Consider the following 24,391-nt stretch of genomic DNA (forward strand, 5'->3'; position numbering starts at 1 on the left):
ACAGCGGAGGGGCGGGGATGTGAGACGCGCATGCGCCGTTGGAAAAAGAGGGACATGCGACGCTGGTAGCCGTTTTCGTCGCATTCTGGTGACGTCACGCTGGTACTTTCTACCTTCCTTAACGCCATCTGCGAGCCCACAACCGTTCCCCGGTGTACACAGAGGTGAGATTTCCTCCGGGTGGGTTTGCTGTGGAGGTATGGAGGAAATGTTTAATAATATAGGGAGCCAAACGGATTTTCTATTGTGTGCACTTGTCTGTAGGGGAAGCATTGCATTGTTTATAGCTGACCATACACTATACAATCCGCTGTGCAGTGCAAGGGCCTGTCTGGTTGGATAGAGATTGAATGTCAGAGGAGGGAGGTACAGAGTCTTCCCCTCTGCTGCCTGCTTGGGTCATTCTTTGGGTGTCCTCCTCAGTGCCTGCATGATGTGGACACTTCCTATTGGATGTGCAGCAACCGGTGTTCTCTCAGGATCCAGAGGATGTCGTCTTCCCAGGAGGAGGGCGGCAGAAGGACCGGGGGTCTTCGGTAGAAGGTGGTGGGCATTGCAGTTGCTAAATCCAGAGGTGTCCACCTCAGTGCCTGCGTGACGTGGACACTTCTTATTGAACGTGCAGCAGCAGGCGTTCTCTCAGGATCCAGAGGACATCGTCTTCCCAGGGACTGGGCTGGCAGGGCATCGGGGATCTCATGTAGGGGGGGTGGGCATTACATTTGCTAAATGCAGAGGTGTCCACCTCAGTGCCTGCATGACATGGACACTTCCTATGGGATGCCCAGCGGCAGGGGTTCTCTCAGGATCCAGAGGACATCGTCTTCCTAGGAGGAGGGCTACAGAGGACCAGGAATCTTTGGGAGGGATCGGAGGTGCTGCAGTGCTGGATTTACAGTTACCAGATTCAGAGCCTCATGATGTAGATACTTCCGACTGGATGTCTAGCGGCAGGGGTCCTCTCTGGATCCAGAGGATGTCGTCTTCACAGGATTAGGGTGGCAGGGGACTGGGGATCTCGGATGGGTGGTGGGCATTGCAGTTGCTAAATCCAGAGGTGTCGACCTCGGTGCCTGCATAAAGTGAACACTTCCTATTGGATGTTCAGCAGCAGGCGCCCTCTCAGGACATAGTCTTCCCAGGCCCGGGGGTGGCAGGGCATCGGGATCTCATGTAGGGGGGATGGGCATTACAGTGCTGGATTTGCAGTTGCTGAGTCCAGAGGTGTCCACCTTGGTGCCTGCGTGACATGGACACTTCCTATGTGATGCCCAGTGGCAGAGGTTTCTGTAAGGATCCAGAGGGCATCGTCTTCCCAGGAGTAGGGTGGCAGAGGACCGGGTATCTTTGGAGGGGAGGCACTGCAGTGCTGGATTTACAGTTACTGGATTCAGAGGTGGACACTTCCGACTGGATGTCTAGCGGCAGGGGTCCTCTTTGGATCCAGAGGAGGTTGTCTTCACAGAAGTGGGGGTGACAGGGGGCCTCAGGTGGGGTGGGGGGTGGCGGGCTGTGGCCATTGCAGTTGCTAAATTCAGAGGTGTCTACCTCAGTATGTTCATGATGTGGACACTTCTATTAGTGGCAGGGGTTCTCTCTGGATCCAGAGGATGTCGCCTTCACAGGAGGAGGGTGGCAGAGGACTGGGAATCTCAGATGGGTGGTGGGCATTGCAGTTGCTAAATCCAGAGGTGCCCACCTTTAGTACCTGTATAACGTGGACACTTCCTATTGGATGCCCAGTGGAGGGGGTCTCCCAGGATCCAGAGGACGTCATTCTCACTGGAGGGGGGGGCAATGGGGGACCAGGGGTCTGGGGGCATGGGCATTGCAGTTGCTGAATCCAGAGGTGTCCACCTCAGTGCCTGCATGACGTGGACACTTCCTATTGGATGAGCAGAAGCAGGGATTCTCTCAGGATCCAGAGGACATTGTCTTCCCAGGTGAAGGGCGGCCGAGGGCGCAATGGGTCGTGGGGGGGTCCGGGGGCACTGCAGTGCTGGTTTTGCAATGACAGACTTCAGAGGTGTCCACCTCAGTGCCTGTGTGACGTGGCCACTTCCTATGGGATGCCCAGTGGCAGGGGTGCTCTCAGGATCCAGGGGACATCGTCTTCCCAGAAGGGGGACGGCAGAGGACCGGGGGTCTTTGGGGGGGGGGGGGGGGGGAGAGAAGGCACCGCAGTGCTAGATTTACAGTTACCAGATTCTGAGGTGTCCACCTCATGACGTGGACATTTCTGACTGGATGTCCAGCGGCAGGGGTCCTCTCTGGATCCAGAGGAGGTCGTCTGTGCAGGCTCTTGGGGAGACCAGATATAGTGACTGCAGGCTCCTGGGTTTAGTAACGATTTAAACAAATCCTCCTTTATAAGTTGTACCTGCTTATTTGCAGCCCTCTCCTCTCTACATCCATTTAAAGTGATGAATTATAAAGCTTGTCTGAGCTGTCAGAAAATAAGGGGGGGGTGCAGGGAGCTGGAGTTACACTCTGCAGAGCTCAGTGAGGAGAGCCCTGAGATCTGGTTGGAGGGAAGGGACACACCCCCTTCAAAAGGCACACAGGAACAGAGTTGAGGCTGTCAATCACAGGCTGTGTGCTGAAGCTCCCTCCCCCGTCGTGAGATTGGAGATTCCTCCTCCGCTTCCTGATCAGTGCACAGGATCGGGTTGCAGGATGTGTGTGTGTTGTGGTTTCACAGAGATTCGCACTACAGTGCAGTGGCCCGGGGTGAGACCGACAATTAGTGTCTTTTAACGTTTGTCACACGACGGTGACATTGTTCCCGTTTTTTTACAGTGGTTGTAAAACCTTCCATAGACCCAGCGAACTGACCGGCCTCAGGTGATGCACAGAGATGACACACACACACACACACTCTCTTTTCACATATTTATTTGTATCATTTTCCTTCCACTTCACAATTATGTGTCACTTTGTGTTGGTCCATCACATAAAATCCCAATAAAATACATTTATGTTTTTGGTTGTAACATGACAACATGTGGGGAATTTCAAGGGGGTATGAATACTTTTTCAAGGCACTGTAGATCAGGGGGTCTCCAACCTATGGCCACTCCAGTTGTTTAGGAACTACAATTCCCATCATGCCTAGTCATGTCAGAGTTTTACAATGTCTCGTGGGACCTGTAGTTCCGCAACAGCTGGAGGGCCGTAGTTTAGAGACCCCCCCCCCCCCCCCCCGGTCTAGATGAATGATGGAGAACCTTGGGGCACCCCCAGATGTTTTGGAACTACATTTCCCATGATGCTCAACTACACTGCAGAGTGCATGAGCATCATGGGAAATGTAGTTCCAAAACATCTGGGGTGCCAAGGTTCACCATCACTGATCTAGATTTTAGTTAGGGGGTATTGGAGTAAAGGGGGCTGAATATAAATGCCTCCCAACACTTTTCACATATTTATTTGTATCGTTTTCCTTCCACTTCACAATTATGTGTCACTTTGTGTTGGTCTATCACATAAAATCCCAATAAAATACATTTACATTTTTTGGTTGTAAATGATGAAATGTGGGGAATTTCAAGGGGTATGAATACTTTTTCAAGGCACTGTAGATCAGGGGTCTCCAACCAGCGGGCAGCACAGTGGTGTAGTGATTAGCACTCTCTTCTAGCAGTAAGAAGGGTCGCTGGTTCGTATCCCGACCACAACACTACCTGCATGGAGTTTGCATGTTCTCCCTGTGCCTGTGTGGGTTTCCTCCGGGTACTCCGGTTTCCTCCCACACTCCAAAGACATGCTGGTAGGTTAATTGGCTTCTGTCCAAAATTGGCCCTAGTATATGAATAGGGACCTTGGATTGTGGGCTCCTTGAGGGTAGGGACTGATGTGAGTGTGCAGTGTACAGGGATAGGGATAATTGTAGACACTCACTCAGGTTCAACTGGATGGACTGGTGTCTTTATTCAACCTTAGTAACTATGAAACCTATGGCCACTCCAGTTGTTCAGGAACTACAATTCCCATCATGCCTAGTCGTGTCAGAGTTTTACAATGCCTCATGGGACGTGTAGTTCTGCAACAGCTGGAGGGCCGTAGTTTGGAGACCCCCCCCCCCCCCCCCCCCGGTCTAGACCAGTGATGGAGAACCTTGGGGCACCCCAGATGTTTTGGAACTACATTTCCCATGATGCTCCACTACACTGCAGAGTGCATGAGCATCATGGGAAATGTAGTTCCAAAACATCTGGGGTGCCGAGGTTCACCATCACTGGTCTAGGTTTTAGTTAGGGGGTATCAGAGTAAAGGGGGCTGAATACAAATGCCTCCCAACACTTTTCACATATTTCCTTGTATCATTTATCATTTATCCTTCCACTTCACAATTATGTGTCACTTTGTGTTGGTCTATCACATAAAATCCCAATAAAATACATTTATGTTTTTTTGGTTGTAACCTGACAAAATGTGGGGAATTTCAAGGGGTATGAATACTTTTTCAAGGCACTGTAGATCGGGGGTCTCCAACCTATGGCCACTCCAGTTGTTCAGGAACTACAATTCCCATCATGCCTAGTCATGTCAGAGATTTACAATGCCTCATGGGACGTGTAGTTTCCGCAACACCTGGAGGGTGGTAGTTTGGCGCCCCCCCCCTGGTGTAGGGGGTCATGCCCTGGCCGCAAGATGATTGGCCCAGTACAGGTGACGGCTTCCTGTTGAGTTTAGCATTTTATTTAATTTTTTCCTGAGCCTATACATCTACATTTTCTTTTGCAGACTGCGTTGCCTCTCCCGCCACGATGTTCAGATACAAAATCACGCTGAAAGATCGCCACCAGCTCTACAAGCTGATCATCAGCCAGCTCCTCTACGACGGGCACCTCAACATCGCCAACGGCCTGATCAACGAGCTCAAACTGACTTCCGGGTGCGCCCCGTCTGAGCAGCTCCTCCACCTCATCAAAGTGGGTGAGTAAACGGAGGCCGTCCGTCTACATCTGTCCGCTTTGTAAAAAAAAAAAAAAAAAAAAGACAGCAACCCGTTTTTTTTTTTTGTCACTTCTACTTTTTTTTTAAGGTATGGAAAACGACGACAGCACGGTGCAGTACGCCATCGGCCGCTCGGATACGGTGGCCCCCGGAACCGGGATTGACCTGGAGTTTGACGCCGACGTCCAGACGATGTCGCCGGAGGCCTCGGAGTACGAGACGTGCTACGTCACCTCCCACAAGGGCCCCTGCCGCGTGGCCACGTACAGCCGCGACGGTCAGCTGATCGCGACAGGCTCCGCCGATGCCTCCATCAAGGTCCTGGACACGGAGAGGATGTTGGCCAAGAGCGCCATGCCGATAGAGGTAACCCGCGGCCTATGGATTCTTTTATTCGCTTGCCGGACGGCATAACCTTTAGTCCTGTGGTGTCAAAGGGGCTCTCTTGTGCCGGATCACTTATCTAGTACGCGACTCGGCATGCGCCGTGCCGTTCTCGGCTGTGCTGTGATTAGTCACATTAGGTGCCGGGCCAATGGATGACTGCCGCCCCCCACTGACCGGCGAGGAGAAAGACAGGACAGACTCTGTGCTGCCAGTGGGGGACTTGATGGTTTTTTTTTTTTTTTGTTTCCCTGCAAAGCAGGGAATAAAAACCAGCACTTAGTAAAAGAACCTCACAATAAACACTGGCTAGGCACACCCTTTGATCATCAGGGGTCTCAAACTGGCGGCCCTTTAGCTGTTGCAAGACTACAAGTCCCATGAGGCATTTGCAAGGCTGACCGTTACAAGCCAGGCTGAGGCATGACGGGACTTGTAGTTCCGCAACAGCTGGAGGGCCACCAGTTTGAGACCCCCGTGCCCTAGATGTTTAACCCCCCCCCCCCTTCCCAGCCAGTGTCATTAGTACAGTTACAGTGCATATTGTTAGCGCTGATCACTGTATTAGTGTCGGTTAGTGCCAGATTGCCTACCGCTCTATCGCAGTCCCATTTATGTGAGCTGATCGCCACCATTATAATACTAATGAAAAAAATGCATATAAATTCCAGTCTATAGCCCATAGTTTGTAGGCGCCATAACGTTTCACGCACACCAATCAATATACGCTTATTGGGATATTTTTTTTAAATGTTGCCAAGAAAATGTAGCAGGATATATTGGCCTAAATTTAGGAAGAAATTTTAGATAATTTTTTTTTTTTTTTTTTTTTTTTTTTTTTTTATAGTGGAAAGTAAAAAAATATATATTTTTTTCCCCAGAATTGTCCTGTCTTTTTTTTGTTTTTATAGTGCAAAAAATAAAAAAAACGCAGAGGTGATCAAATACAACCAAAAGAAAGCTCTATTTTGTGTAAAAAAATAAAAAATAAAAAAAAAATAAATAAAAAAAATGATATAAATTTATGTATACTGCTCAATTGTCAGTTGGGGAGGGAGTAGCGGAAAGATGGGGAGGGGAAGGATTGGTGGGGGGAGCACATATAGGGAAGGCGAGGAAACACATAGAGGGAAGGAGGGGGGAGGGGAAGCACATATAGGGAAGGAGGAGAAGCACATAGAGGGAAGGAGGGGGGGAAAGGGGGAGCACATTTAGGGAAGGAGGGGAAGCACATATAGAGATGGAGGGGTGGAGAAGAGGGAGCACATATAGGGAAGGGGGGGGGGGTTATTTTTTATTTGATTTTTTTTTTTTTTTTTTAACCAAAACAATGTAGCAGACTATATATTGGTATAAAATAAAGAAATGCATTTTTTTTTTTATTGGATATGTTTTATAGGAGAAAGTAAAAAATATTACATAGTTACATAGTTGGTGAGATTGAAAAAAGACACAAGACCATATTGTTTTTGATTTTTTTTTTTTTCAAAATTATCCAGCCCTTTTCCGTTTTTTATAGTGCAAGTAGGGCTGGGGAAAAAAATCTTGAATCGAGTTGAGAGGTCAAATCGATTCAAAATTTTAAGCAAATCGATTTATTTTAAAAAAAATTTCACCACCGCCCCGGTCCTGAGGAGCTGTGGGCAGGAGTTTTTAGGCAAGGCTGCGGCTTCGGCTTAGTCTGTGAGGCCGCGTACTAGGCTGAAGCCGCAGCCTCTTGCCCGCAGCTCCTCAGGACTGGCGTGGTAGCCATAAAAAAAAAAAAAAAAACTCGATTCAAATCGTGAATTGAGTTTTATTTATTTTTTAAATCACAGATATTATTATTATTTTTATTTATTTTTTAGAAAATCACCCAGTTCTAAGCGCAAGATATAAATTTTAATTGATGTACAGCGTTGCATGACTTGCGCAATTGTCAGTTAAAGTAATGCAGTTCTAAAAAGGAACAAAAATGGTGTGGCCATGAAAGGGGGGGGGTAAAACCTTCTGGACATGAAGTGGATAAATGAAGGTTCCTTCCAACCTTTAGAATTCACTAAGACTCGATAGTCGCCCCACATTGGGATTAAAATTTTTTTTTAAATTTTATATATATATATAAAAAATTTTTATTTATTTTTTTAACCTCTGCTTATTCACAGGTGATGATGAACGAGACCGCCCAACAGAACATGGAGAACCATCCCGTCATCCGCACTTTGTATGACCACGTGGATGAGGTCACGTGTCTGGCGTTCCACCCAAATGAGCAGATCTTGGCTTCGGGATCCAAAGACTACACCCTGAAACTATTCGATTACTCCAAACCGTCAGCCAAGAGAGCCTTTAAATTCATCCAGGTGAGTGACGGTCCGGTCGGCGGTCAGGCTTGTATCCTAGATCTGGCGGGGTTTCTAGATCTGAGACCTGATCAAAGCCGATCCCGCTAGCCAGAAGACATGGCAGCTGGTCACTCTGGCCTTCCGGTGGGGTGGGAGAGCCCGCATGGAGCGGGGTGGTGGAGGGGGGGTTGTTATTACAAGAAAGCCGTCCGTTGGCTCTAAAAATTTTTTTAAAAAATGGTGCCCGGGTGATGTGCAGCTGCAGGCATCACTCCGGCACAACCACTTGAACCAGCATGACGTTACATTTGATTTTGCGGCAAGTGGTTAAAGCAGAGGCCCTAGAGAATAAAATGGTGGATTCATCCATTTTTTTTTTTTTTTTTGTGCTTTTAAACGCAATTTTTGGGGAAAAAATATACTTAAAAAAATAAAATAAAAAACAATGCAAAGAAACACAATGCACAACCCAGTTGTTTGGTAAAATGAAAAAAAAAGATGATGTCGCGCCCAGTAAATCGATACCAAACATGTCACGCTTTAAAAAATTGCACACGCTTATTGTTACTGTCCATAGACAAAACTTTACAGCAGGGGTCTCAAACTGGTGGCCCTCCGGCTGTTGCCAAAACTACAAGTCCCATGAGGCTTTGCAAGGCTGCTACAGTTACAAGCACAACTCCCATAGGCAGAGGCATGATGGGACTTGTAGTTTCGCAACAGCTGGAGGGCCACCAGTTTGAGACCCCCCTGCTTTACAGGTTACCACTTTAGATTTACACAGGGGGTCTGGTGCTAGAATTACTGCTTGTGATCTGACATTCACAGCGATACCTGACACGTGTGGGACGATCGCTGTCTGTGTGGGACCTATGCGTACGAGGACGGCGGCACTTCAAAAAAAGTTTATTTTTATTTTTACAACCTCCTTTTATTTTTTTTTTTTTTTATTTTTTTTTTTTTTTTTTTTTTTTAGGTTTAATATATATTTTTTTTTCATCACGTTTTGTTGCTGTCACAAGGAATGTAAAAATTCTTTTGATAGCAATAGGCATGTGACAGGTACTCTTTATGGAGAGATCTGGGCTCTATAAGAACCTAAATTCTAGGCGAACAATTTTTTAAGGAATTTCGACAAATTAATTCGGAAATATCCAAATTTTTGCAGAAATTTGAAATTCGAAAATTCAAAAATAATTTGGCCGCTAGTGAACATAACGAATTTATCCAAAGTTACGAATTATCCGAAATAACGAATGCCGCATCTAAACGAGTGGAACGTAACTAATAATAATAATAAAACACTTTTATTAGTTTAGTTCCATTTTTTTTAGATGCGGCATTCGTTATTTCGGAAAAATTCCTGTGCGGGTTGCGGGGGTGCAGGCACACGCTGGGCACAGGGTGCGGGGTCTAGGAGCGAGCTGGGCACAAGGTTCCGGGGGGTCTTGGAGCCCGTTGGGCACAGGGTGCCGGGGGGGGGGGGGGGGTCCAGGAGCTCACTGGGCACAGGGTGTGGGGGGTCTAGGAGCGTGCTGAGCCCAGGGTGCGGGGGGGGCGTCTAGGAGCGCGCTGGGCCCAGGGTGCGGGGGGCCTTGGAGCGCGCTGGGCCCAGGGTGCGGGGGGCCTTGGAGCGCGCTGGGCCCAGGGTGCGGGGGGTCTAGGAGCACGCTGGGCCCAGGGTGCGGGGGTCTAGGAGCGCGCTGGGCCCAGGGTGCGGGGGGGGGGGGTCTAGGAGCGCGCTGGGCCCAGGGTGCGGGGGGGGGGGTCCTAGGAGCGCGCTGGGCCCAGGGTGCGGCGGGGGGGGTCTAGGAGCGCGCTGGGCCCAGGGTGCGGCGGGGGGGTCTAGGAGCGCGCTGGGCCCAGGGTGCGGCGGGGGGGGGTCTAGGAGCGCGCTGGGCCCAGGGTGCGGCGGGGGGGGTCTAGGAGCGCGCTGGGCCCAGGGTGTGGCGGGGGGGTCTAGGAGCGCGCTGGGCCCAGGGTGCGGCGGGGGGGTCTAGGAGCGCGCTGGGCCCAGGGTGCGGCGGGGGGGTCTAGGAGCGCGCTGGGCCCAGGGTGCGGCGGGGGGGTCTAGGAGCGCGCTGGGCCCAGGGTGCGGGGGGTCTAGGAGCGCGCTGGGCCCAGGGTACGGGGGTCTAGGAGCGAGCTGGGCATGGGGTGTGGTGATCCAGGAGCACGCTGGGCCCAGGGTGAGAATCTTGAGGTGCATTGGGCACAGATTGCGGGGAACACGAGTGCGCCAGGTGCAGGGGCCAGGAGCGTGCTGGGCCCAGGGTACGGGGGGGATCTAGGAGCGAGCTGGGCATGGGGTGTGGTGATCCAGGAGCGTGCTGGGCCCAGGGTGAGGAGTCTTGAGATGCGTTGGGCACAGATTGCGGGGAACACGAGTGCGCTAGGTGCAGGGGCCAGGAGCACTCTGGGCCCAGGGTGCGGGGTTCAGGGGTGCGTTACGTACAGGGTGCAGATTTTTTTCTTTCTGCACAGGAATCAAACAAGTATAAAGGTCACTGAAACGCGCATGAAAACTGATGTAAACTCCGTGCCTCTGCACGTGAAGTCCGCGTGCTTGTGTCCATCGGTGTTTTCTGCATGCATGGTGGGAGCGAGGCCTTACTCTCCCTCTCTTATTTTGCCAGGAAGCAGAGATGTTGCGATCGATTTCGTTCCACCCGTCGGGAGACTTCATCATTGTCGGCACCCAACACCCAACCTTGCGCCTTTACGACGTCAACACCTTCCAGTGCTTCGTCTCCTGCAACCCTCAGGATCAGCACACAGACGCCATCTGCTCGGTCAACTACAACCCCACCGCCAACACCTACGTCACGTGCAGCAAGGATGGCAGCATCAAGCTGTGGGACGGCGTGTCCAATCGCTGCGTCAACACCTGGGACAAGGCCCACGACGGGGCCGAGGTGTGCTCCGCCATCTTCTCCAAGAACTCCAAGTACATCCTGTCCAGCGGGAAGGACTCTGTGGCCAAGCTGTGGGAGATCTCCACAGGAAGGATGCTGGTTAAGTATACAGGTGAGGTAACGCCACGCCGCGATCGGCTAAAGGAAATAATCTGGTTACAAGCAAGCTTGGGGGATGGGGGGGCAAACCGGCAGGACTTTGCTTTTTAAGTGAAGTTTTGCTTTAAGTGGGGGGGGGGGGGGGGGGGGGGAAATAGGTGAAACCCACACAAACGCAAGGAGTTCCTCTAAATTCCGGGATTTCAGATGGTTACTGTGGGAAATGAACTCGGATCCCAGGCTTGGTGAGCTCCGCGCTTGTCCCAGAATCCAACTGGACAAGAAAGCCTACTCATTACCTACTTATTACTATTTTGAAACAGCAGCATAAAAATACTTGTGGTGTCGATGAAGCCGAGAAGCCCAGTCCTAGTCCCTGGAGGCCGTTGGGTCACCACACATGAAACCAGCGGCTGATCGCCACATCCTACACTCTGCTCTCCTGTACTTCTCCATTTCTGAATTCCCATTTGCTGCACCATTTTACAATTGTTTTTGGGGCGTGGCCTGTAACATGGTGCTAAATGGGACACCCCATCACCTACCTCCCTGTGACACTGTACAGGGGTTCTCCTTCCCCATAACAGCTGTCACTTTTTGAAATTGGCGTGTGAAATAGTAAGATTACAGTCCTGTTTACAAGTTGTGTTTGCGTTGCTTCAAAAATGATATCCCATGTTGCTTTCTTGGTGATTCTTGACGATTAATTGTGCAGCTGATATTTATTATATAGAATAAATATGAGCTGCACAATTAATCGTCAAGAATCGTTATCCCGATCTTGACTAAAGTGTTTCACAATTCTTTTTATGCAAAGAATTCTCTCTGCTCTTCTGAAGAAGTCACAGCCCTCCAAAGAAAGGAAAAACCGGTGTCTTGTAAAATAGTGTCCCCCATCAGATGCTGTCCCCTGCGTACTGCGCATGCGCAGTACACAGGAACACAGATTCCGAAAATTGCCGAGGACGAACGGCGCCTGCGTCGTGAGTCCAGGTTCTATCCCCACTATCCAAGTGGACATAGAGTTAGAATAAAAAAGAGCGGAGCGAGGCCGAGCCCGAAGCGTGGCGAGCGAAGCTCGCCCGCGAGGGGTCCTCTAAAATTCTTAACCCTATGTCCGCTTGGATAGTGGGGCTACCTCCTCCACTCACGGCGCAGGCGCCGTTCAACTTTTTTTCAGTTTTTCCGAAGCTTCGGCTGCTCCGTACTGCGCATGCGCAGTACGGAGCGGACAGCATTTGATGGGCGGACTGTATTAGGCAGAACACCGGCAGTCTGCCATGAATCACAACATTCTTTATCAGTTGAACTTCAGTATAAACATTGTAACAATTTGTCAATGGAATAGACTTTGTGTGTATGGTCCCTTTCACACATGCGGACGGTATGTCCGTATTTCATCCATCCGTTTGCAGATAAAATACGGACATACATGCATCCCTATGGGATAGCGGGTGTCTGCAGATGAACATCCGCAGACACCCGCTATGGTCCAATTCTGCAGACGGAGGAAAATCCTATTTTTCTATCTGTCTGCGGAGCGGATCGGATGAACGCGGACAGACGGTCCGTGTTCATCCGATTCCCCCATAGAGGAGAGCAAAGAGCAGACAGGGCGGTCCCTGCACAGTGTGCCGGGGCCGCCCTGTTATCCGCTGGCTCAGCGTGGGTCAGCGGAGCGATCCCCGCTGAGAAAGCGGATCCTCACGGGGCGGATCAATACTGATCTGTCCCGTGTGAAAGGGGCTTAAGTGAAAAAAGTTTAAAAACTTAAACAATAAACCTTTTTCTGACATTTGTCGATTTCATGTTAAAATCTTTTTTTTTTGCTAGAAAATTAGAACCCCCAAACATTTATTTTTATATTTACTGGTTCGTTTTTATTTTATTTATTTTTTAATTCATTAAAGTAATTAAAAAAAAATTTGTATTTGAAAGATCGCTGCACAAATACATTGTGACATAAAAAATATGGCAACAACCGCCATTTTATTCTCTAGGGTGACTACAAAAAAAAAAAAAAAAAATATATATATATATATATATATATATATATATATATATATATATATATATATATATATATATCTATATCTATATGTGTATAATATATATATATATATATATATATATATATATATACACACACATAATATTTTTTAGTAGCCACCGTAGAGAATAAAATGGTGGTTGTTGCAATATTTTTTATGTCACAATGTATTTGAGCAGCGACACACACACACACACACTATATTTTTAGTAGCCACCCTAGAGAATAAAATGGTGTTTGTTTGGTTGTTGCAATATTTTTTATGTCACAATGTATTTGCGCAGCAATCTTTCAAATGCAATTTTTTTTAATTACTTTAATGAATTAAAAAATAAATAACTAACCAGTAAATAGAACCCCCAAACATTTATTTTTATAAGTAATTTTTTAGCAAAAAAAAAAAAAAAATACTGATTTAAACCTTTAACCTCTTGATGTCCGCGCTATAGCCAATGTGCACGCTCCCTCTGAGACTCGGGTGATCACCGATCAGAGTAAGAGGCCCGTCCCGGCCCCTTACCATGTGATCATCTGTCAGCCAGTGACAGCTGATCACGTGATCAAAACAAAACAAAAGCTCTGTGATTTTTATTATTTTTTTTTTTTTTCTCACGCTGACAGAGGAGGAGAGAAAAAAAAAAAAAGCTCATCACCGACTCATCTGCAAGGGACATCGGTCCCAAAGAGGAAGAGGCAATTATGCCTCATCTATGCCACCTGCCATTGCCACCTGACAGTGCCCACAAGTGCCACCTATCAATGCCCACCAGTGCTGCCCCATCAGCGCTGCCTCATCAGCGTACATCAATGACGGACAAAAATTACCTTTTTTAAAATATTATAACAAAATAAAAAAATATATTTTTATTATTATTTTTTTTTTTTTTTATTCAGTCTTTTTACATTTTCTTTTTTTAACATAAAATAAAAACGGCAAAGGTGATCAAATGCCACCAAAAGAAAACTCCCATTTGTGGGGGCAAAAAATGATAACATTTTCATTTGGGTACAGTGTTGCATGACAGCGCAATTGTCATTCAAAGTGCATCAGCGCTGAAAGCTGAAAATTGGTCTGGACAGGAGAGGAGGGGGGGGTTTAAGTGCCCAGTAAGCAAGTGGTTAAACAAAAAGTTGCAGAAAATTCCCGGCCAGCAAGTTAAATCAGCTTTAGCTGGGATGTCAGAACCTCCTGTGACCAGCAGGGGGAAGCAGTGTGTTGAGGTTTAGTAATGGAAGTCAGCCAGCTCAGCAAAGCTGCTCCCTCCCTACAATCAGCACAAATGTAAAAACTCAAGTGTGTTTCTTTTAGTGCTGCTTTTTGTGCCGTGAAAGTGTAAAATTTGTGCTGCTTTTTTATTTATTTTTAAGATATTAGCAATTTTGTTTTTTTCCCCAGACTATGACATCACCCTACTGACCCCACCATACTTTCCCGTCTTGTTGGAAAATGTAATTGCATGTAACTCTCTTGCACTTCTTCACCTAATGCAGGCGCCGGGCTGAGCGGACGCCAGGTTCACCGGACTCAAGCCGTATTCAACCACACGGAAGACTACGTCCTTCTCCCCGACGAACGGACGATCAGCCTGTGCTGCTGGGACTCCAGGACGGCCGAACGCCGCAACCTCCTCTCGTTGGGTCACAACAACATCGTGCGCTGCATCGTCCACTCTCCCACCAACCCCGGGTTCATGACGTGCAGCGACGACTTCCGCGCCCGCTTCTGGTATCGCCGCTCCACCACGGACTGAGGGCCGGCACCAAAGACTGATCTACATAGACCTGTACAATATGAAATTCAATGGAGCCTTTAAAGATGGACAACATGGAGGCTCAGAGTGGAGGATGTGGTCTTGTATATGAATTCCAAGGCCGGCATTCTAGTTCTGTATTATTTTTATTTTGTTTTGTTTTTTTTAATCTGTAGAATTTCGATCTGCCCTTCTCCGCCATCCTCCTGCATTCCATTGCCGGAGAGCGTCCTGATCTACACGTTCTGTGTATTTTTCTGGCGGTAGGTCAGTGTGTGGGCTGCTCTCCTCCCTTACATAGGAAAAAGCTGGGCTTCCCAGGCTGTTACTACACAATGTATTGCCCACCTCCTTCCCCCCCCCCCCCCCCTCCTCTCCACCTCTCCACCGGGCCGCACACTGCTGCCAGGACCGCCATGACTATATACACAACGCACACCATTATCAGCGTGTGTAATGAATTTGCAATGTCAGAGCCTACAGGCCAATACTTTTTATAATATCATTAAATTTTTTTTTTTTCTTTTTAATCTAAAATCAAATGATTTTTATGTTTTTTTTTTTTTTTTTTAAATACTTTGTATTGGGGTTTCCTTTGACTTGTTCTCTTTATTTTAGATGTAACTAATGAACGCGATGCAGATTGCACCGATCGCTAAACGCACAGGCTCATTGATGACTTTCTTTATCTTAAAGCAGAGTTCCACCCACCTTTTTTGAGAGGCGGTCTCAAATGAAAGACCACCTCTCCACCCCTTTGTTTTTTTGGCTAGTTAAAATTCTTATTTTATTTTCTTCTAACTTACCTTTTTTATGAAGTCAAGCCTGTACTTCCGATCTCGTCCGTGGAACAGCACGTCATATTCTTTAGCGAGCCCCCGCCCGGTGTGTGTGTGTGTGTGTGTGTGTGTGTGTGTGTGTGTGTGTGTGTGTGTGTGTGTATGTATATATATCCCCCAGAAGACAGCCGCGGCCATTCACAAAGCGGCGCGCGACTCGCGCATGCGCAGTAGGAAACGGGCAGTGGACAGGTCGCAAGGCTCCACTGCCCGTTTCCTTTCATTAGAATGGTGGCACCTGCACCCACACCTTTTTTATGAAGTACAGCCTGTACTTCCGATCCATCCACGCAGGACTTCATATTCTCTTCTTTGGCGAGCCCCCCGATGTCTTCTGGGACATGTGCGTGCCCTAGAAGACAGCCAGACATTCACAAAGCGCCGTGCGACTCGCACATGCGCGGTAGGAAACGGGCAGTGAAGCCACAAGAGACCCGGGGGGGGGGGGGGGGGTAGAGAGACCCGACATGGCGGGCTCCCTGGACAGGTAAGTGTCCTTACTAAAAGTCAGCAGCTACAGTGTTTGTAGCTGCTGACTTAAAAAAAAAAAAAAAAAATTGTGGGTGGGACACTGCTATCTCTCTGTTTTTGCAGTAAAAAGGTCTTTTGGAGGAAAAATTATTTGCAGAAAGTAGAATTTTAGAATAAATCTATCTAGCCCTAAGGACTCTTTCAAACGGGGCTCCGTTGATCCCAGCTGAGCAGGGGGGGGGGGGTGACCAGTCCATCTACGCTCACTGTGCGGGAGACGGACCTGTCAGAGTCCCGCTCTCCTCTATGGGGAGATCGGATGAAAACAGACCACCTGTCCGTTTTTTTTCATCTGATCCGCCAGACGGATGGAAAACTGGGTCTCCCCTTGCCTGGATTTCACGTATTGGATATCGGTAGATGTCAGCAGACTAGGGGTGCGCATCTTCACTGGTCTCACGATTCGATTAAAATGATCTTGTCCAGGAGTCGATTCGGTGATGCATCGCGATTACTGCGCATGGTTAAAAACTTTTTATCCAAAAATTCAAGCTGTTAGAAAAACAAAATTTTTCTCTAGTGGCATGGCAGGATCGGAGTAGGGTGGTGGGATCAGACTTGGATGATGGGATCAGACTGGGATGGTGGGTTCGGGAGCATACTGGGATGGTGGGTTCAGACTGGGATGGTGGGATCAGGCAGAGGGGTGATGGTAGTGGAGGGATAAAGGGCACTGGCACTCACCTGCTATTAGTGTCAGTCGATTCCCCCTCCTCAACGCTGCTCAGTGTGTCTTCCTCCTTCTGGTGCCTCCATTGCTTCCTCTCCTGATTCCGGGTCTCCTTCGGCTCCTCCCCCTGCACTGTACTGGCTGTCAGCTCGGGGGGGGGGGGGGGGGGGGCGGCTCTATCCACCGTGCAGGCTCTGCTTCTGTGTTTCCCCCATAGAGGCAGAGCGCGGCAGGGAGCGATGGATGACGTCATCGAAAATCGATTCAGCCACCTCGCAGCATCGTGAACGTCCGAATCGCGATGCATCGATGCTGCAATTATATTCAACACCCCTAGAGCAGCCATGTCACCGCTGACATCCACCGCTCCATAGAGGCGTATGGCGTGTCCGATGGAGTCCGCCTGTGAAATTGACAGGTGGACCTGCTCGGAAAGCCTGTGTGAAAGGGGCCTGAAGTGTTACTAAACCCACAACAGTAAAATCAGTGTGTATATGCAGTAGAGATGGGCTCAGGCGTGTTCAGGATCCTAGTCCCAACCCGACTGCCCGATCCAGCCGGGAAGCCGACACGGCACACCCCTGACCACAGGCATTGAGACATTTTCCCGGCCTGTGCAGCTGCGGACTGATTTAGCGATGTGCAGTGTCTGCTTCCTGGCGGGATCGGGCAGGTGGGTTGGGATTACGATCCTGAACACGCCCAAGCCCATCTCTGATATGTAGTAAAGCATGCTTGTTATATTCATTGTAGTACCTAAGGGGTTAATCCTTTGCGCTGTGTAAAAAAGGCTGTTTGATTCTGTCTTCTCTGATCCTCCCCTTCTTCCACTGTCCCCAATCCATCTCCTGATAAAGCAGAGCATTGGGGGGCAAGCTGCACATGCTAAGTTTGATGTGTAGTGCTAGAGAGTTTTTTTTTTCTGCGTGTGATCAGCACAGGGGCAATCGGCACTGTCCAGATAGAGCAGTGTTTCTCAACTCCAGTCCTCAAGGCGCCCCAAACAGGTCATGTTTTCAGGCTTTCCATTATTTTTTCACAGGTGATTTGATCAGTTTCACAGCTGTGTTTTTTTGTTTTTTTTTATATGAGGGGAATCCTGAAAACATGACCTGTTGGGGCTCCTTGGGGACTGGAGTTGAGAAACAATGAGAGTGTCGGGAGTCTGGCACATCTCATAGGACAGAGTGGAATGAAAACTCCTCCTACACTTTTAAGCAGACACTGATAGATGTCACAAGACTGCTATATCCTGCTGATGAAACGGTATTTAGCAGTTTATATTTACTAAAATAATTGCATTTCCGTGTACTGTGGTAGAGCAAATATAGTGAATGCAGGGTCCTGGGGGAGACCAGATATAGTGAATGGGGAGTCCTGGGGGAGACCAGATATAGGGAATGGGGGGTCCTGGGGGAGACCAGATATAGTGAATGGGGGAGACCAGATATAGTGAATGGGGGGTCCTGGGGGAGACCAGATATAGGGAATGCAGAGTCCTGGGGAGACCAGATATAGGGAATGCAGAGTCCTGGGGGAGACCAGATATAGTGAATGCGGGCTCCTGGGGGAGACCAGATATAGTGAATGCAGAGTCCTGGGGAGACCAGATATAGTGAATGCAGAGTCCTGGGGGAGACAAGATATAGTGAATGCAGAGTCCTGGGGGAGACAAGATATAGTGAATGCAGAGTCCTGGGGGAGACCAGATATAGTGAATGCAGAGTCCTGGGGAGACCAGATATAGTGAATGCAGAGTCCTGGGGAGACCAGATATAGTGAATGCAGAGTCCTGGGGGAGACAAGATATAGTGAATGCGGGCTCCTGGGGAGACCAGATATGGGAAATGTGGGCTCCTGGGGAGACCAGATATGGTGAATGCAGGGTCCTAGGGAGACCAGATATGGTGAATGCGGGGGTTCTCAGATATGGTGAATGCAGGCTCCTGGGGAGACCATATATGGTGAATGCGGGCTCCTAGGGAGACCAGATATGGTGAATGCAGGCTCCTAGGGAGACCAGATATGGTGAATGCGGGGTTCTCAGATATGGTGAATGCGGGCTCCTGGGGAGACCAGATATGGTAAATGCAGGGACCTGGGGAGACCAGATATAGGGAATGCGGGGTTCTGGGGGAGACCAGATATGGTGAATGCAGGGACCTGGGGAGACCAGATATAGTGACTGCAGGGTCCTGGGTTTATTAACACTTTAAAATTGCCCCCTTTCTAACACCCATGCTGGCTAACCTGTGTAATAAAGATTTATATTCTTATTCTTAACTATTTTCAGCTGGCTCTGGTTTGGTCATTGTGATCCGGCTCTCTTGTGTCAGTCGGCGGTGACGGCTGCAGGGGAGAGGAGGGAGCGTGGATGGGACATGGGGGGGGGGTTGTCTATGGGGGATGTCACCACTTCAGTAAATTCAACGGTTGGCTTCCTCCCTCCTCTACCCTGCAGCCACTGCTCACTGACCCCGGGGAGATCATACGGCCGCACCGGGCTGAAAATAGGTAAGTATATAATACATTTTCATCGTATTTTTTGTACACTGGTTAATTAGCATCGGTGTTAGGAGGAGGGAAGGAGCATTTGTAAGACTCGTTCGATTTATCCTGCAATCACACTTTAAAACCCAACTCTGGGATATATGCAATTACCCGTGCGGTGGGGCCCCCACACTCATTTTAGGGCTAGGGGTAGATGACTAGGAAGTAATGCCTACCTTATCCTCACCTTGGCAGGTTCCCTCCACCCTTTTCAACCGGTCCCTTGAAGTCTCTTGCTCGGGACCGTGGTCCCTCCGGAGACATTACCCAGTACAATGCAGGGCCCAATAGTCCTAAGTTGTATGGGGGGGATGGAGGGAATGACCACAACCAAAAGGAGAGTAGAGCTTAGGGGTAAGGTATGCAGCATAGTGCTCACCCCCCCTAGAGCAGGGGGCCTCCAACCCAAGGGCCGGTTCACTGTCCTTAGGCCCTGGCTCACATTGATGCTACTTTGAAATCGGAGAAAGGTCAGTGCGAGTTCAGGTGCTACTTGATAGAGATCTGTGGAGCGATTTGTCACGCAATTTGAGAGATCAAGTCGCAGCCTATTGGCGGCCATGGCACTGTTCCAATTGGCGCGACACCAATTGGAACAGTGCCATGGCCGCCAATAGGCTGCGACTTGATCTCTCAAATTGCATGACAAATCGCTCCAGTGTGAACCTAGGCTTAGAGTTTAGGAGGTCCAGACTGTGCCCAGTGGGAGTAGAAAAGGTCCGGACGTAAGTGGGGAAAAAAAACAATGCCCCATTTTTGGGTAATTTGAGTAATTGTGCCCTGTTGTTGGAGGAATTGGGCCCCACCATTGATGTCATTGGGCCCCATTGTTGGTATCATAGGAAGGAATTCTGCGCCTTTGTTGGTGACAGTGGAAGGAATCGTGCCCCATTGTTGGTGTCAGTGGGAGGAATCGTGCCCCATTGTTGGTGTCAGTGGGAGGAATCGTGCCCCATTGTTGGTGTCAGTGGGAGGAATCGTGCCCCATTGTTGGTGTCAGTGGGAGGAATCGTGCCCCATTGTTGGTGTCAGTGGGAGGAATCGTGCCCCATTGTTGGTGTCAGTGGGAGGAATTGAGCCCCATTGTTGGTATCAGTGGATAAAATAGTGCCTCATTGTTGGTGTCGGTAGATAAAATAGTGCCTCATTGTTGGTGTCAGTGGATAAAATAGTGCCTCATTGTTGGTGTCAGTGGATAAAATAGTGCCTCATTGTTGGTGTCAGTGGATAAAATAGTGCCTCATTGTTGGTGTCAGTGGATAAAATAGTGCCTCATTGTTGGTGTCAGTGGATAAAATAGTGCCTCATTGTTGGTGACAGTGGATAAAATAGTGCCCCAAGGGCCGGATAAAGGCAACCAAAGGACCGTATCTGGGCTGCAGTTTGGAGACCACTGCCATAGAGCATGGTTGCTCAACCAGTGGCCCTCCGGTTGCTGCTGAACTACAATTCCCATCATGCCTCTATCTTTGAGAGTCATGCTTGTAACCCTCAGCTTTGCACTGCTTCATGGGATTTGTAGTTAGGAAACAGCTGGAGGGCCACAGGTTGGGCCCCCATGCCCTTGTTGAAGTGGAAGTAAACCCATCGATTTTAACAGTTTCAAAACAGTCACAATCCCGGCACGTGACGCTTCATTTTAATCTGTACCCGAATTGTGATCCGGGAACGTCCGGCTGCGGCCATCTCAACGGCTGGCATCCGAAGCCGCCAGCCGTCCACTTCCTGTATTTTATGCAGCTGGCTTTACCCAGCATGCACGTCACGATCTCGCGCATGCGCGGTAACAACACTGTGCGCCGCACAGTTGCCAATGCAGTGGCAACGTCGGCGGAAGAAGAGCTGTGCCTAACTCTGCATGGCATTGAGTCCTTTCTGGTTTTAAAATAAGGCGATGCCAGCAGCGGAGGATGCCGTTGACTCCTGGGATTGATGGCACTGATATCCTGGGAGCCAACGGGAGACCGGAAGTGACAGAATTTCAAAACAAAAAAAAAAAGAAGAAAAACTATTTCCAAAAGATTATGGACAAAGGTATTAGCGACCAGTAGGGACGTGGGCGATAGGGTGAAGCTCCGCTTTAAGCTGCAGTAACTGCTATCAAATGTGACGTATTCAACCATAACCCGATGCGGTGGTGGCGTAGCGAGTGGACGTTTTTGAGGGTGGCATCTCGCCGCCTCACATCCTGAAAAGCGGTCCACCGTAAGCTCTGCTGCTGGCGTAAACCGGGCCTACCAAAAAATGTAAGCTATGCCCAAGGCCAGGGCTATTTATTTTTTTTTAAAGCAGAACTAAAGTCTCCATACTCGCCCGTCCAATGGTTCAGCATTTTCAGAGTGCCAGTCTTCGGGGCCTTTTCATTGGCTGGCAGGGGGGTTATGTCACTCCCGTGCATGTGCAGGAGCCTGGCCCTGTAAGCTGAGCTTGCAGAAGAGAGAGTGCATGTCTTTTCTGCAATAAAAAGCCTGCCTGCTCACAGGTTAGACGGCCCCCTTTTTTAGATGTTGTTTGTTTTATTTTATTTATTTTTTCTGGCCCCGTGGGGAGATTCCTCTTCACTTCCTGTCCTGGGACCACAGCAGGAAGTGAGAATCTAATCTGAGAAGAAATCTCCTCTTAGACAATGGTCACTGGATGAGGTGTAGAAGCTTTCCCCTCTCTCTTCCTGTTTTGGTGGTATATGGTTTGTCCATTGGGGAGATTTCTCTTCACTTCCTGTCCTGGGATCACCGTAGGAATAGTAAATCTCTCTAAACTGAGAAGAAATCTCCTCTTAGACAACTGCCACTGGATGAGGTATAGAAGGTTTCCGCGCTATTCCTGTTCTGGTGGCTAATCGTTTGTCCCTTGGGGAGATTTCTCTTAGCTATGTGTCCTGGGACCACAGCAGGAAGTAAGAATAAATCTCTCTAAACTGAGAATAAATCTCCTCTTAGACAACAGTCACAGGATATGGTATAGAGGATTTCCCCTCTATTCCTGTTGTGGTCGCCAAATCATTTGTCCCTTGGGGAGATTTCTCTTCCTGTCCTGGGATCACAGCAGGAAGTAAGAATAAATCTCTCTAAACTGAGAAGAAGTCTCCTCTTAGACAACTGTCCCTGGATAAGGTATGGAATATTTCCCGTCTATTCCTGTTCTGGTGGCAAATCGTTTGTGCCTTGGGGGAAATTTCTCTTTGCTTTGTGTCCTGGGACCACTGCAGGAAGTAAGAATAAATCTCCTCTTAGACAACAGTCACAGGATGAGGTATATAAGATTTCCCCTCGTTTCCTGTTAAGGTGACAAATCGTTTGTCATTTGGGGAGGTTTCTCTTCGCTTCCTCTTCTGGGGCCACGGCAAGAAGAATAAATCTCTCTAAACTGAGAAGAAATCTCCTCTTAGACAATTGTCACTGAAGTATAGAAGATTTCCCCTCTATTCCTGTTCTGATGACAAATCGTTTGTCCCTTGGGGAGATTTATCTCCGCTTCCTGTCCTGTGGTCACAGCAGAAAGTAAGAATAAATCTCCTCTTAGACAACTGTCACAGGATGAGGTATAGAAGATTTCCCCTCTATTCCTGTTCTGATGACAAATCGTTTGTCCCTTTGGGGAGATTTCTCTTCGCTTCCTCTCCTGGGGCCACGGCAAGAAAAATAAATCTCTCTAAACTGGGAAGAAAACTCATTAGACAACTGTCACTGAAGTAAAGATTTCCCCTCTATTCCTGTCCCCTCTGGTTCTGATCATTTGTCCCTTGGGGAGATTTCTCTTTGCTTTCTCTCCTGGGGTCACAGCAGGAAGTAAGGATAAATCTCTCTAAACTTATAAGAACTCTCCTCGTAGACAATGGTCACAGGATGAGGTATAGAAGATTTCCCCTCTATTCCTGTTCTGATGACAAATCGTTTGTCCCTTGGGGAGATTTCTCTTCGCTTCCTCTCCTGGGGTCACAGCAGGAAGTAAGAATAAATCTCCTCTTAGACAACTGTCACAGGATGAGGTATAGAAGATTCCCCCTCTATTCCGGTCTATTAAGGTGACAAATCGTTTGTCATTTGGGGAGATTTCTCTTCGCTTCCTCTCCTGTGGCTACATCAATAATAAATCTCTCTAAACTGAGAAGAAATCTCCTCTTAGACAACTGTCACTGGATGAGGTATAGAAGATTTCCCCTCTATTCCTGTTCTGGTGTCAAATCATTTGTCCCTTAGAGAGATTTGTCTTTACTTCCTGTCTTGGGATCACAGCATGAAGTGAAAAGAAATCTCTTAGACAACTGTCCCTGGATGAAGTATAGAAGATTTCCCCTCGTTTCCTGTTAAGATGGCAAATTGTCCCTTGGGGAGATTTTGCTTCCTGTCCTGGGATCACAGCAGGAAGTGAAAAGAAATCTCCTCTTAGACAACTGTCCCTGGATGAGGTACAGAAGATTTCCCCTTGTTTCCTGTTCTGGTGGCAAACTGTGCCTTGGGGAGATTTTGCTTCCTGTCCTGGGATCACAGCAGGAAGTAAGGATAAATCTCTCTAAACTTAGACGAAATCTCCTCTTGGACAACTGTCACTGGAAGAGGTCTAGAAGATTTCCTCTCTGTTCTTGTTAAGGTGGCAAATCGTTTGTCCCTTGGAGAGATTTCTCTTCACTTCCTGTCCTGAGTTCACAGCAGGACGTGAAAATTAAATCTCCTCTTAGACAATTGTCACTGGATGAGGTATAGAAGATTTCCCCTTGTTTCCTGGTCTGGTGGCAAATTGTCCCTTTGGGGAGATTTCTCTTCGCTTCCTGTCCTGGGATCACAGCAGGAAGCAAGGATAAATCTCTCTAAACTGAAAAGAAATCTCTTTTTAGACAGCTGTTAATGGACGAGGTATAGAAGTTTTCCGCTCTCTTCCTGTTCTGGTGGCAAATCTTTTTATTTTTTTATTTCTGCTGGCCGTTGTCACCGGATTATTGTGTGTGAGGAAATTTCCCCAGCGGGGGATGGCACCCACAACAAATAAAATTGAACTTTTATGTTTCTTTTTATGTTTATATTTTTCTTTTTATTATTATTATTATTTTTATTTGAAAGGTGAAGTGTGCGGTGTCGGAATGCGTCGCTCGCATTGCTGGCTGCATTTGATGGGTCAGGAAGTTGCAGACATCCTGCGGTTTTCAGCTGAACATTTTCATATTCCTCTTTTTTTCTGTTTCATCTTTTTCACTTTATTTTTAGAGAACCGCAAACAGAGCTGTCATCTCATCTCTTCTAAAAACGAGGAGCTTCAACCTCAACATCTATTTAATGACTTCATTTCAATAAAAAAGACTAAATGCAACCCATCCAAGTGCTT

The 24,391-nt window shown here is 48.2% G+C and overlaps 1 protein-coding gene across 1 annotated transcript; it reads left to right on the forward strand.

Annotated features, from left to right (window-relative positions):
- Nucleotides 1–12: 12 nt before the first annotated feature.
- Nucleotides 13–15,272, forward strand: CSTF1 (cleavage stimulation factor subunit 1). Its single transcript, XM_077460565.1, has 6 exons — nucleotides 13–164; nucleotides 4,747–4,938; nucleotides 5,048–5,325; nucleotides 7,488–7,685; nucleotides 10,304–10,694; nucleotides 14,223–15,272. The coding sequence occupies exons 2-6, from the start codon at nucleotides 4,770–4,772 to the stop codon at nucleotides 14,480–14,482; spliced, it is 1,296 nt and encodes a 431-aa protein (XP_077316691.1). The 5' UTR covers nucleotides 13–164; nucleotides 4,747–4,769; the 3' UTR covers nucleotides 14,483–15,272.
- The last annotated feature ends 9,119 nt before the right edge of the window (nucleotides 15,273–24,391 follow it).

Source organism: Lithobates pipiens, unplaced genomic scaffold (genome assembly GCF_037356315.1).
Source record: "Lithobates pipiens isolate NorthernLeopardFrog02 unplaced genomic scaffold, aLitPip1_a1.2 Scaffold_28, whole genome shotgun sequence".
NCBI lineage: Eukaryota > Metazoa > Chordata > Amphibia > Anura > Ranidae > Lithobates > Lithobates pipiens.

What these genes read in the sequence shown, in the direction of transcription:
- CSTF1 (XM_077460565.1), top strand. Translation starts at nt 4,770, where the DNA reads ATGTTCAGATACAAAATCACGCTGAAAGATCGCCACCAGCTCTACAAG. An exon ending in AGAGCGCCATGCCGATAGAG is followed by an intron (nt 5,326 to 7,487) that starts GTAACCCGCGGC and finishes GCTTATTCACAG; the next exon opens with GTGATGATGAACGAGACCGC. An exon ending in GAGCCTTTAAATTCATCCAG is followed by an intron (nt 7,686 to 10,303) that starts GTGAGTGACGGT and finishes TTATTTTGCCAG; the next exon opens with GAAGCAGAGATGTTGCGATC.